At 40.4% G+C, this 13,934-nt stretch overlaps 2 protein-coding genes across 2 annotated transcripts; both read left to right on the top strand.

Moving 5' to 3' along the window:
- Window positions 1–1,302: 1,302 nt before the first annotated feature.
- On the top strand, window positions 1,303–4,113 carry s100b (S100 calcium binding protein, beta (neural)). Its single transcript, XM_070957658.1, has 2 exons — window positions 1,303–1,734; window positions 2,521–4,113. The coding sequence occupies exons 1-2, from the start codon at window positions 1,591–1,593 to the stop codon at window positions 2,665–2,667; spliced, it is 291 nt and encodes a 96-aa protein (XP_070813759.1). The 5' UTR covers window positions 1,303–1,590; the 3' UTR covers window positions 2,668–4,113.
- A 1,074-nt stretch (window positions 4,114–5,187) lies between these two features.
- Window positions 5,188–9,964, top strand: gypc (glycophorin C (Gerbich blood group)). Its single transcript, XM_070957657.1, has 4 exons — window positions 5,188–5,466; window positions 6,150–6,255; window positions 7,819–7,860; window positions 8,378–9,964. The coding sequence occupies exons 2-4, from the start codon at window positions 6,162–6,164 to the stop codon at window positions 8,575–8,577; spliced, it is 336 nt and encodes a 111-aa protein (XP_070813758.1). The 5' UTR covers window positions 5,188–5,466; window positions 6,150–6,161; the 3' UTR covers window positions 8,578–9,964.
- Window positions 9,965–13,934: the final 3,970 nt, after the last annotated feature.

The raw sequence follows: 13,934 nt of genomic DNA, 5'->3' as shown, positions 1-13,934 counted from the left end.
CTACAAGCTCATTCTTGTCTTCATCCATTCACAGCCTCGCACTTTGACATTTAGCCAATCACCTGTAAGCGCTCAATTTTTAATAATGCTCATTTCACACATTCTTATGCATTATGTGCATGTCTCCAGCACTTTAATGTTCCACAAGCTCGTTCCCACCCTCATCCATTCACAACCCTTTATCCAATCACCTGCAAGCTCTCAATGTTTAAAAATGCTCGTTTCGCATGTGCTGATGTATTACGTGCGTGTTTCCACACCTTTAAGCACCACAAGCTCATTTTTTGTCTTTATCCATTCACAACCTCGCACTCTGACCTTTAGCCAATCACCTCTGAGCTCTCAATTTTTAAAAATGCTCATTTTGTGTCTTTTGATGCATTATGTGCATGTTTCCTTGACCTCAAAGCTCCACAAGCTCATTCTTGTCTTCATCCATTCACAACCTCACACTCTGACATTTAGCCAATCACCTGTAAGCGCTCAATTTTTAAAAATGCTCATTTCACACATTCTTATGCATTATGTGCATGTTTCCAGCACATTAATGTTCCACAAGCTCGTTCCCACCCTCATCCATTCACAACCCTTTATCCAATCACCTGCAAGCTCTCAATGTTTAAAAATGCTCGTTTCGCATGTGCTGATGTATTACGTGCGTGTTTCCACACCTTTAAGCACCACAAGCTCATTTTTTGTCTTTATCCATTCACAACCTCGCACTCTGACCTTTAGCCAATCACCTGTGAGCTCTCAATGTTTAAAAACACTGCCTCTGCTGTCATTTAGCTGCAGTGAGCGCCTGGTCTCCCTCCTATGCAGTCCAATTAAATGTGGACTCTTAGCTACTGGTGTTACTGGTGTATACAGGTAGAAGATTACAGATGACACTGGAGCAAGTACTCAAATCCTAGTCTGATTTTGTTCAAATCCTGTGATTTTTAGATTGAATGCAAGTACGAAAACCAAAGCTTCACATTTTTGTAACCGTCACACATTTATAGTCAAAGCTTTTGTGTGGTGACACTTGTACAATTTTCCATCATGTCTAAAAGTTACCACAGCTTTAATCAGAGTCAGGGGAAATGCGTTCCTATGCTGTTGTAAGTCATTACATTGCTGGCCTGGCATGAAGAGTCAAACATGCCCATCAGTGCTGGTCAGCACAGGATGCAGTGGAGTGAGGGGAGGTGGACGGACGGGATTGGTCAGCAGTTTGAATGACAGGCTGGACCCTCCGCTCCACCACCACCACCCACCACACTGCTGCAGTATAAAGTCTGCTGTCCGCCCTCAGCCTCCACTCTCTGGACGACAGACCTCTCCTGCCTGGACCAACGCTGAGGTAAGGTCATGAATTGTTTCTTCATCAGCGCTTCTTTATGCTGAAAGATGCAACTAAACACATAAAAGTCTAAAATGTGAAAAGTTTTTTAATCCTGCATATGAAGTATTTCTGACCATATGTTAATTATTTAAAAGTGTTTCAGTTGTAGTTTTAAAACGATCAATACTTTTTACCACAATGTGAGTAAATCTCACTGGTGTTCTCATCCTTGTTTATTTCTTCTTTTTCATGACAAGTCACAGATGACAATGACTGACCTGGAGACCTCGATGGCAACTATCATTGCGGTGTTTCAGAAGTATTCGGAGAGAGAAGGAGACAAACACAAACTGAAGAAGAGCGAGCTGAAGGATCTGCTTCACGACGAGCTGCCAGATCTGATGGCGGTGAGACGGACAAGAGATCTGAAACTGAAGAGTTTCACCAATCAGAGAAAAGGATGGAGGAAGTATTCAGATTCTTTAGATCTGTTAAAACACGGTAGAAATATACTTCACTGCAAATAAAAGTACAGTCACTGTGGAGTTTAGTTAGTTAAACTGCTGGATGTTTTGTGGTTGTTGATGTTATAAGTTTATAAAGGAAGGAATGAACTCTAGTATTACCGGAGTATAACTATTACATACTTCAGCTTTTTAGCGCACTACATTTACCTGACGTCTATTGTGACTTTGCAGATCAAGATTTTTCATTCAAATGTTTGATCATCTTATAAAACATGATGCAATCTGAATATAAACATGAATATTATTTTCAATAAAACGTACATTTGTGAAATTTGATCCACCGCAACCAGATAAAACATTAATATGCAGCTTCCACCTTCATAGATTAGTGGTAATAATCCAGTAATACAGTACAAGACTTTACTTTTAATGCATTTTTGTACTTCTATTGAAGATATGAATGATGGATTTCTGTACTGGTATTGATAATTGTTTAGTAAATGATCTCAATGCTTCTTCCAACGCTGCACAAAGTGTCAAACAAAGGAAATACTTGAGTACCAGAGGGTTAAATTTAACTATCTCTGCAGCTGTAAAAGTTACTTCAGACCTCTGGAAGGGACAGAATCAAGTATTTTGATGCAGTAGTTTTATTTAAATCTGTTTTCCAAACACTGAATTTCTCATTTTTGTGACCTGCTGTGAACTTCCCATCCTCCCCTGCAGCATGTGAAGGACCAGGCGACGCTCGACAGCCTGATGGAGAGCCTGGACACCGACGGCGACGCCGAGTGTGACTTCCAGGAGTTCATGACATTCATCTCTGTGGTTACCGTCTGTTGCCACGAGTTCTTCGAGCACGAGGACGAGTAAGGAGGAGGCGAGGACGGAGACAAAGGGGGAGCTACAGTAAATTATAAAGAAGAAGAAGGAGAAGAAGCCTAGCAACGCACAACCTGTGGGTGCCTTCAGAGCAGAGCAGGCTGGGAAAACTCCAGCCAGCAGCCAAAACATCATTGCAGAGGTTGGCTGGTGGCTGGCGAACAGTCCAGTGTAGCGGTTACTTTAGCGAAAATCAGCGAAAACGTCTGTCTGATTCTAAAATATCTAGATGGCTTGTAAAGTCTTCAAAGCGGCTGTGGGATTTTGGTGCGGCTAGAAAACGATTCATTTCCACTGCACATAATTAGCATTTGGAGGGACTTTTTAAACTGCTGTTAGATTGCGGCTAATAAGTGAGTCAACCAACTACTTAGAGGCGTACGATAAATCTTGACTATCAGATGTTGAAAGTGTCTTGTGAGGCTTTGAGAGTTTGGTTTAACTTTAACACGGAACTGGCCACTGGTTTCTAAGAGTCCACACTACTAAAATAGTTGAAATGTTGGATTTCATGAACGTTTCACACATCAGGAAAGGTTTTCGAGGTCCTGATTGGCTGCAGAAATTGGCCGCTGCTAAAGTCTTTCATTGCCACCAAATCTGATTGTATGATTCAAGCTGAACGCCACATAATCAGACACTGTTTCCAACCTGTTTTCAAAGATTGCGCCTGGTGTATTTCAGCTGTGTCTCGAGCAGCCGCCAATCATTCTTCCGAGATTATGCACATCACATTTTCAGAGGCCACTAAATCGAGAGGCCGGCTAATGTTTTTAATCATCACCACCGCCTCCTGACAGATCACGCTGACTATCAGATGTTGAAAGCGACTTGCAAGTTGGTCGTCATTTCTAAAACATTTCATTGGCTCTTAGAGGTTTCCAAATGGCTCGTGAGTGTTGAAATATAATGTAGAAGCTCAGTTAAGGAGAAATCTACTCGGCTGTAAAAAATCGGAAGCGACTGCTAGCTTAGTCTTCAAGTTAAACACGCTAATAAATTTTGAAAGCGGCTTTTGAGTGCTTTTAATCTGAAACTGTAAAATGAAAATCTGGCTGGTAGATTTGGGTAACTTTGCATTTATTTGATGTCGTTTAGCTCTTGCTTGTTTCCTGTTTAGAAGTAGTAGCTGGTACACAGGTACTTATTTGAGTCGTAATACACTCCAATTGTCTAGTCGGCTGCTAAAATAATCACTTAAATGAATGTAGTAGCCGCTTTTGTCTGCAGCAGAGTTTAGTTCAACCAACAATCTGATTCAACCTGCGAGGATAAAAAAAATGTAGTTTCACAATGTGCAGCTCTTCTCTTGGCGCAAAGAAAACATACAATCCGTTGGTGCAGAGGGGATTGTTTGATGACGTGTATTTTGGGATGTTGAGCACGATGTTCGTTTGGATGTTGGTGATGTGAAATGAATTAAATTATCGATGTGTGGCTCTGAGTTTGTTTCTGTGGAGCGAGTGATGGAGCCAAGCTCACATGGAACCAAATGACACATGAAAACATGACACTTTAAGATATTTTTTACAGTGTGAACCCTCAACTATGATGATGAACTTGTGTTTTTTTTCCCAAAACGTGCAATCATGCCACAATATTCACAGAAAGTAAATTGAGAGACACTTTGATCTTCATTTTCTGCAGAAACCAAGCACAAACTAAGCTTTTAGACAGAGAGCTGTGACAGCAAAATGACTTCACTGATTAAAAATGCTTCTTTTTTGTTGTGTAAAATGGCAGAAACTTACAGACAAGCTCTAAAGGTCAAAACAGATTATTAAACAGGGGATCATCACAGGACAAACATGTAGCACTTCCTTTTACCGTCTTCCCTGACAGGAAACCACCTCAGCTGTCTGTTCTTTGCACTCCAGGGCGTCACTCTTGCACCTTTTCTCTCTTTGTCGTCAATCAGTTTGTTGTTGTGGGTGGCAGCTGTTTGCAGAGCGGCTCATTTTCCCACAGCATGAAGTCCAGAGCCGGCGAGAACGATGCCAAATGAACTCTTTGTGATGCTCCCTGCGAGTTTCACTGCAGCTTCACCGCCCACACTTCCTCTTCACAGCTCAGATATTAGAAATGAACATGAGCCTCATTAACGAGATAATTAGCATCACCTGTTTGCTGTGTATTTCTGCTTCCTCCAGATTATGTTAAACAAGACAACATGAGACCAAGAGCTGGACAGTGTTTGGTGATTTTAAACATCAGTAATAAACAGCATGTTTTGAAATCAGTCCCTCATTTTGGCCTCGAGTGTTCGCCCTTCAGAGTTGGGATGCGGCCAGGCAGAAAAAACGTACTTCTATGACACTCTTATGTGGTTGATTTGAGGCATTCTGGGAAATGTAGGGAACTGCAAGAAAAATCTCCTGAGTCATGCTGAAAAGGTGAAGATTTACATTAATTAACAGGCTGAATGTGTAGTTATTAAACACAGTGTGTGTGTGTGTGTGTGTGTGTGTGTGTGTGTGTGTGTGTGTGTGTGTGTGTGTGTGTGTGTGTGTTAAGAGATGATGTAAGAGGCGTTGTCAGCTGCACAGTTTCAGACATCTGCAGGCTGTTTAGCATCACAGAGGTGGAGTCAGCCTCGCTATTGGCCAGAGGGGGAACAGATCCCGACCCTGGGGACTGACACCACACCCATCTGTGTGTGTGTGTGTGTGTGTGTGTGTGTGTTTGCAACTTGTGTGCATGTGTGTATGTGTGTTGTCCAGCACAGGCTCTGTTGTGTTTCGTCTTCTTGTTCTCAGTGAATGAAGAGCTGCTTGCAGATTCTCAGAGCTGGTGAGTTTTTTGGGGGGTTTGAAGTCTTGTTTTATTTCTTTTTTGAATTGTTTTGTGATATTTTAGAAGCTGGTGTTGAAACTGGCAGCCAGCTCCAGCTTTTCTTTTCATTCATATTCATATTCATATTAACTAGTAGCTAGTGGATAATCTGTTAAAGGCTGCTGGTAAAGTCAGGCGTCCGTATTAAATCTGACTTTGCTGCATTTATGTTCTCAGGTTGGACATTTAACTTGATAAAAAGCAGAGTGGGACGTGTCAGAAAAGTAAATAAAACCAGATGATTTGCAGCAGAGCCTGGTGAAAAGCAGATTAAAATGACCCTAATGCTCTGCACCTCAGAGATAGTTTTGTGACTCTGACACTTTGGATCCATTTGGAGTCGTTCCCTCAAATTCATAGTTCAGTATGTGGAAAAGTGCATTCCTGCGAGAGACTTCTTCTTGTTTTGCAAGAAAAAAAACATCACTTTTCTGCTGTGCAGGGACCCTGAATGAGCCAAATCCTGGAGCTGCTCGCTCATTTGAACATTTCCAGGATGATACCAATGTTTGCATTTATTCATACGAACTTAACATCACTTAGACTTAACTGAGTCCAATTCTGCCTCTTCCTCGACTTTTATGAATATCTGATAAATAGTCTACTGTCAATAATTCAGTGTGTTCATTCTTTCTGCTCAGGTTGACGTCATCATGGACGCTTACATGACTCCTGGTTCTGCTTCTGGTCCTGGAGTCATTGTTTTGACCGAAACCCCGCCTCCTCTTCCTGAGGTCACGACCAAGGGTACGTACGTGCACATTAGTGCGATCAGGTAAAATAAATCACGAGACACAAACGATGCATCAAGTCAGCGAAGGTCGAGGTACTTCTAGTATTTTAATCTTGTACTACCTTCTTCTTCATCTCCACTGCATTTCAAAGTGAGGTATTTTTACTGCACAACATTTACATAAAGTACTTTTTAAGAATTTATTTAGGGCCAAAATGAAAAGATCAGAGAAAAGTCCAAACAATGAAAACAGATTTGTGTGTCAGAACCTTGTTTTTTTTTCTTTTTTCCTCTCCCATCGGTCAACTCACGACCCCTCAGACTTATCTGGTGACCCTTTGGAGGGGCCTCAGTCTCACATTGGGAACCACTGGACTGGATACTTAAAATTAGCAGTGGTAGAAGAAGTACTCATATCTTTTACTTCAGGAAAAGTAAGAATATTGTTCTGAAAAATATACTTCTAATAAGTAAAAGTACTTTCAGAGATCTGTATCATATACCATGTATCATATTATTGTAGTATTATTACACATTTTAACTACTCTATTGTTACTTCAGTCTATAACAGTATCATGTTTTAGAAACTGATATGTTTTGTTACAGATACAGAAATAAAAGGTACAATATTTCCCTTTGAAAAGCAGTACAAGTATAAAGATTTTTAATGCTGGACCTTTACTTGAAATTGAGTATTTCTACATTGCAATAGTGGTACTTTTACTTTAGTAAAGGCTCTGAATACTTGGTCCAGCACTGGTGTGAGGCAGGGAGTGTCTTATCAGCCTGATGTCAGAGAGGAGCATGGGAAGGAGCGAGCGTGACGCCTCCAGGGTCTGTCTCTGTGGAGATAAGAGCTGAAACACCGATACCCGCAGGCCCTCGTTTCCACCCCGGGGCCAAAGAGGGCCGGAGAGCCGCTCGCTCTCGAGATGCAGTTCAATCTCTGACCTTATTTTTCACCAAAAACAAATTAATGCCACATCTGTAGTTTTATTTCTGACACAAGAACCAGTCAAATTGTACATTTTTAAGACCCTTTATCCTAAATCAACACACTTTTATATTCAGCTAAATGTCTTGTTATCTCCCTTTCTGCACCAGTTTCATCACACTGAACAGGTGTGGAGGCAGACTTCCCTCGTGGGTTGTTATTTTTTTGCAGGATATCGTGTGGCGGTCTGTGTAAAGGGACCTAATGTGAAAGGACTCGAGCCCTGTTTAGCTCCGAGGTGTAAAACCTCCGTCGCCTCGCCTCTGCACACACCGAGGCTTTAAAATAGACCGAGGGTGTTTGCATGCCACGCATGGTTGGACTCTGGGCCAAGAATAAAAAAAAATAAAAATCAGCTGGCATGTGGCCTCCATCGATCCGCACCACATGGGTGTGGTGGCTTGATGCTGAAATTCCTAGAAATGCTTTAATGTTTCTGTTCAAACATCTTCAAGAAGCCACATGATACTCATGAGGACGTCATTAAGACGTATTTTCAAGGATTGCACCTTAGAAAGCTGGATATCACATGAACAAATCACAGTAAATTTATTTTTATTTAATCCGCTTCATGTTTTTTCAGGTATCAGCATGGACGATGGAGTTTTTACAGCTTTAATTGGAGGTGAGAACTGAGCTGTTTTTCCTGATTACAGCTGAGAAACAGTAAAATCAGGTCAAGTTTATCTTAAATTGTTTCCAGCACAGCGCCCTCTACAGTGCATCTCAGAATAGCAGCACAACCGGTTTTCAAGATCTATCTTCTCTCCCTCGCTACATGAATGCATCTCAAACATCATCCTAAGAATGATATTTCACGTTGTGTGTGCGGGTTTGGGATATGTTTGGGATAATTTCAATTATTAATCAATTTAAAGACAGAGTAAGGAAGCAGAATTAAAAATTTGGAAAGTTTCATACATTTTTAAATTGAGTTTTTTAATGCATCCTTCAAATGAAGCAGCTATTTAAATATAGAAATGAATTATTTCATAATAAATAATCAACAAGTGACACAATCCAGACTCCAGAAGCAAAACTATGGCTTATTTTCAGCTGTTTAATGTGCAAATTTAGTGATTACATGTAAAATCTTTCGCTGATCTCCTGACATTTATTGACATCTATTCTCCATCATCTAGGAATCGTCAGTGCAGTTCTGTTGCTTCTAATCTGCGTCATCATGGTGCTGCTGTGGTGTCTGTCCAGACACAAAGGCTCATATGTCACCAATGAGATGGACGACGAAGACTATGTCGAAGACGATGATGATGAAGAGTCTGTGGGTTCTGACACGGCGCTCCAAAGCAGGGAACCTCTGAAGATCAAGGAGGAGGAATAAAAAACGGCAGAGAAGCTCAAGCTGAGCTGTCGAGGACTAAAGAGCTTTGTAGCTTTGTTCCACTGAGGAGACATGAAGGAAGATTTTTTTTTAATCATTTTTCCAAAGTAACCTATTTCCCAAAGCTGCATGAAGCAACTCACATGCACATGGCTGCCAGCAAATAGCAGCAAGACAAAACTGTTTGACATGAAAGTCTGTCACTTCGGTCGGTCTTTCCCTGTGAGGCTGCGGCGGCCTCGCCGGATGAAGCATGACTCTCCTGCACGATGCAAAACATTTTTCAGTGCAGCTAAACCAAATTCTATTGAGGATATTCACATTACAGCTGTTTCCAATATGACTGTTGGTCATAATTAGAGTCAAAAATGCCCACGAGTGTCCCAGATGGAACCTGAAATAATGACAAAACACCTCACTGAAATCCATATTAATCTCACACATTACCTAATTCTTATTGATCAGCACAACCTGTAACGCAGCTAAACATCCAGATCCAAAGTCGAGATGACAGACAAAAAAAAAATCCTTTTCATTAGTTCTTTAATCACTATTACTGTCATTCTGACCAGCGACGTCCTGAGAGCAGAACTGAGCTCAGAGAAAGAGAAAATGCAGCACTTTTCTCACTTTTTGATTGATTCTCCCAAGATGGCTTGATCACTAATTCAGCTTTAAATGACTTCACACACTTTGAAAAAAATGTCTCCTTTTGCAGAAAAGCAGCCTAAGAATTAAGTGGCATAGATAATTAAGAGGCCATAGCTCTCAGTTTGAAGAGAAATCTAATGCACTTAAAACTCCACCTGCCCTCTCAGATGCTGCTGGCTTCTGAAACTTTACATCTCCTGTGACTCTTCCACCAGACGAATGTGATTTCTACAGCAGAACAAACGTCCTGCCCAAGAGGCTGCAAGGCCCAACTAACCAGCTTAGCAGACACTGGTTAACATTTTCCAGCCTGGTTGTTTGTCATACTTTAAGCTCTGATTAGCATACAATGCTATGAGGAATAATGAGAGAGAGAGAGAGAGAGAGAGAGAGAGAGAGAGAGAGAGAGAGAGAGAGAGAGAGTTTATATGGTAGTTTTCCAATCTGAACTGAACCCACGGTAATGTTTTTTTCTGCATTTTGTTTTTATGTCAGAGCTTCCTTTTTTAGTTTTTCAGAAAACAGAGAGAAAAGATGATAAAATAGAAGGTGAAAAGGCTCCAAGAAGAGAGAGAGAGAGAGAGAAAAGAAAGGAAATGAACATGTAGATGCAATAATATTGTTGTTTTCTAGCCTGGAAGAATAATTCTACTGTCCTGTCATGTGTTTACTCATTAAAATCTCATCTTGAGTAGTTTTACATACTGACATTTCATAAGAATAAACTTTAAACTTTCTGACACAGTGGAGTTTTATTTCTGTGGTTTAGTGTCAGGATGATGAAGGTGCTTAAACTGCTCTATCTGCTGGCCAAGAACATGTACTGCACTCATTAGAATTTTTTTTTTTTTATGCATTTGAGGGTCTGATTTGGAGACTTGTTGCAAAGCATAAAACACTCTTTTAATTGGCCAAATATACAGAAACATATGCTCCAAACAGCAGAAAAGGATAAAACATAAAAGCAACTATATGTGTGTACATTAAATACAAAAGAGCAGAGAAGGATGGTTCAGTTTCTCATTCTGTCATGAAAAAAGTGTTGATGAAAGACAGAAGAGACAGAAGTGAGACAACCAGATACTTTAGTCAGTGAGACACACTGAAGGCAACAAGATGCAAAGTAGAAAGTGGTTCAAGTATTCATAATTATTACAGCCACTAGAAGTCCCAGCCTGACAACAAATATAAGCATGGGTCATTCGAGGGAGTCCAGGCTGGTAAAGGTAGTTAGTAATCTTCCACCGCTGGTGACGGCATGAATCAGAGAGGAAAAGTACAAGACGTTTGTTTTTCTTCTATCCGTCTTCTGCATCCAGTCCTCAGTGTTTGAAGAGCAACAATAGTTATGAGTAATGCTTTCGGGTAAACCGTTACCTAACAGATTAACTCCATCCAAAGCTTCATTTCAGGCCTGTTGGTGCTGCCAGGCTTTCATCAAAGGATGGATGGTCTCAGTGTGTGTGTGTGTGTGTGTGTGTGTGGTCCTCTGCAAAGCTACGCTCGGCCTTCGACCCCGCAGACAGACTGTTCCTGCAGGCCTTCTCCGAGCCGCTGACGGTTTGGATACAAACGTTTTGCCAAGGTGTCTGGGAGGTTTGAGTCATTCAGGACTTCTGGTGATTTTTCTGGGACATCATGAGGAGGTGAAGTGAGCAACAAGAGAAAGAAGGAAAATACTAACAAAAATGTGCTTTTGGTGTTACCTGGTAAACCTATAAAACACTCATGACTGCGGCTTCAGAAACTGACATTTTCTTCTCCAAAAGCTGAGCCAGAGATTTAATGTTTCCAGTATTTCATTTATATCGAGCGATTGCTCACATCGGCTTCATGTTCTTTGTTTTATGTTAAATGTTCTTTTGCTGCTTCTTTTTTGTTTTGGTGAGCTAAAAACAAATTTCCACTTAAAGTTGACAGTAAAGTTGTATTCTATGTAATTCTGTTATTTAGAAATGATCAATTATAGTGCTAGTAATTGAGCATTTTAACAGTATGATGTGTTTTTAATAACAGTTTTAAACATATCTAAATAGTGTATTTGATCATTTGTGGAACCTGTGAGATGATTTTTTTATTCAGCATATTTCTGCTGTTTTGAACTTTTTTTCTCGTAGCTTCACTGCCTCAGGTTTTAAAGGATTAAATAATCGTGAGACAGGAAACTCGAGGACATAAATTCAAACTTGAATCAGTTTAATTTTCAGCTTCTCGAAGCTTCACAGCAAGAAAACGCTCAGTGAAAACGTGCCTGACTGAAACCACCAGTGGCCTGCAGATGCTGCTGTCGGACCAAAATGAAGCGTCAAAAAAGCAGGAGAAAACTAGTTAACGATCAATAATCATGAAATTTATGATCAGTAACATTAAACAGGAGAGAAACTGAACAAAGGACAAAATAAAGAGGAAGAGGAGGATGAAAAAGAGAAAGAAAGAAGGAAAAGAAAGAGATAAGAGGAGAGAAGACTAAATAATTCAAGAAAAGTAATTTGATCAGTGTTATCTTATCCTGTCTGTTATAGGACAGATAGTGTGCTCATGTTGCTTTATTATTAAATATTTAACATCACACTCACACACACACACACGCACACACACACACACACGCACTGAGCGGCAGGCTACATATAATGTGTCTGTGTGTTTATCGGCTAATAAAACCCACAAATTAAAACCGTGTGACGCTCGTTAATGAACTGCCTTGAAACTAAACACACATGCACACACACACACACACACACACACACACACACACACACACACACACACACACACACACACACACACACCTCAGCAGCCGTATAGCAGCTTGGTGGGATTTTGTGAGCACTTCAGGTCATTTTGGAGACAAATCATCAAAGCTATGATGGGGGAGGATTAGCTTCAGCGGCTAGCTTCTTTGCACGAAAGCAGCTTCGAGACTGTGCCAGAAAAACTGATTTTTCTTTAAAAAATCAGAATCGGTTAAACATGAAATTATGGTTTTTTGATGAGCGTGTTTTTAGTTTCCCTTTGGGTGCTTTTTCAGCCAACCAGAGGAGCCTCACTTCCATCACATTGACTGCCAAAGCATCCTTCTAATCACAGTTTGGCTGTTTTCGTCACATTTGTTCGGCCAAAGCAAACACGAGGCTGTCTGCAGTCTGTCAGGTGTCAGTCTGATTAATGCAACCCGGCAGTTTGGTGGTTTAGCGCATGAACCAGATACAGCAAAGGCCACAAGACAGCCTGATATTGTGCATTGAATTATGAAAAATAGCGAAAATGTGTGAAAATCCAAAATAATCTGTCTTTGTGCAAACAAAAATAAAGATTAAACATTTCCTATATTCTCAACAGTGTTCCTCACCCAGAGTCACATGACAGACCAGACATATTTTGGGCTATTTACATTGAATTCAAATGTCAGAATGTGCTTAAAGTCATACCTTGAGACTAAAGAGATGCCAAAGTTATTGAAATGTCCCTGAAAACTGCATGAAAATAAGATCCTTGGCGACCAGAAGTTTGGATCTGACTTTAATTTAGCTGTATTTGCACAACGACAAGAAAATAAAATAATTAAAATGATTACAAAATGTGAGAAAGCTGCAGCAGCTATCACAGTTTGTAATCAGACACGACATGCTGAATGTTTTATCATCTGTATCTAACAAACAGCAAGGCCTCAGTAGGACGGTGAGTGTGTTGTGTGCAGTTTTATAACCTTGAAGCAGAAGATATTTGTGATAATTTAAACAAGTTTATTTAAAATATGATGGATAGTTATGATTAAAATTCCTTTTGAGAGCAGCTCGAGAGCAGAATAAAAGACCTACCAGATCTTTCTTTTGAGTCATCAGAGCAGGAAAAGCGTAATCTGACTCTGAGATGCTCGAAGTTATCTGTTGTGGCGAGAGTTTTTCCAGAGAAGCAGTGACTAATGCTGCATTCAGATCAGAACAGCAAGATGTAGATTTGTTGGTTCATTGCTCTGAAAAGCAGGAGACTGTGTGCATGGCTGCAAGCGTTAGCAGCAGAGGCTACAATTAGCACCATCCACCCGCTGCTCCTGTTAGTGTCAAGGAGAGACTCATTTGTGACAGGAAGCTCCTGAGTGTATTAGAGCTGGACAAAGTGTGGCAATAAAACTCAATAAATAAATCATAAATCATGAAAGTTTGCAAACAGCATTTTGCTAAATGTTCACTGAAAGCATATTTCCTGTGTTTTCATTCATAAAATGTATTCATTAAATATTAAAAAAGTCTGTTTGAGGCCTGTTTTCAGCTTTCTGATGGTGCATTTTCCAACTAATCCAAGAGCAGCTATGACTTTCTCAACCCATAAAGGAGCACTTTGCTGGGATATACGTGTTTTTCACGTGACAGGAAGGGTATGAAATATTGTAATGTGAAAAAATAACTAGTAACTAAAAACTGTAGCGTAGTAAAAAGTAAATTTAGATCGACACCAACCAGCTGCTGATGTTTATTTTACCTAAAACTGACTCAGAGTCAGTTCAGAAAGCACCTTTGAACTGTGTACAGTAACATGGTGGTTGATTAATTCAGTTTTATGAGGCTGTGTGTGACAACATCCCTGCAAACTGAGCAGGTGAGGACATAAAAAGAGGAGTTCAAAGAGAAGCTTTGGACTCCGTCAGGTTTTTTCCCTCTTCATCACAACCATAACTGCATCCATTAAAGCCCGAACCGTCGAGGAAC

This window comes from Chaetodon trifascialis, chromosome 24 (assembly GCF_039877785.1).
Source record: "Chaetodon trifascialis isolate fChaTrf1 chromosome 24, fChaTrf1.hap1, whole genome shotgun sequence".
NCBI lineage: Eukaryota > Metazoa > Chordata > Actinopteri > Chaetodontiformes > Chaetodontidae > Chaetodon > Chaetodon trifascialis.
This window is presented reverse-complemented; position numbering and strand designations above follow the sequence as displayed.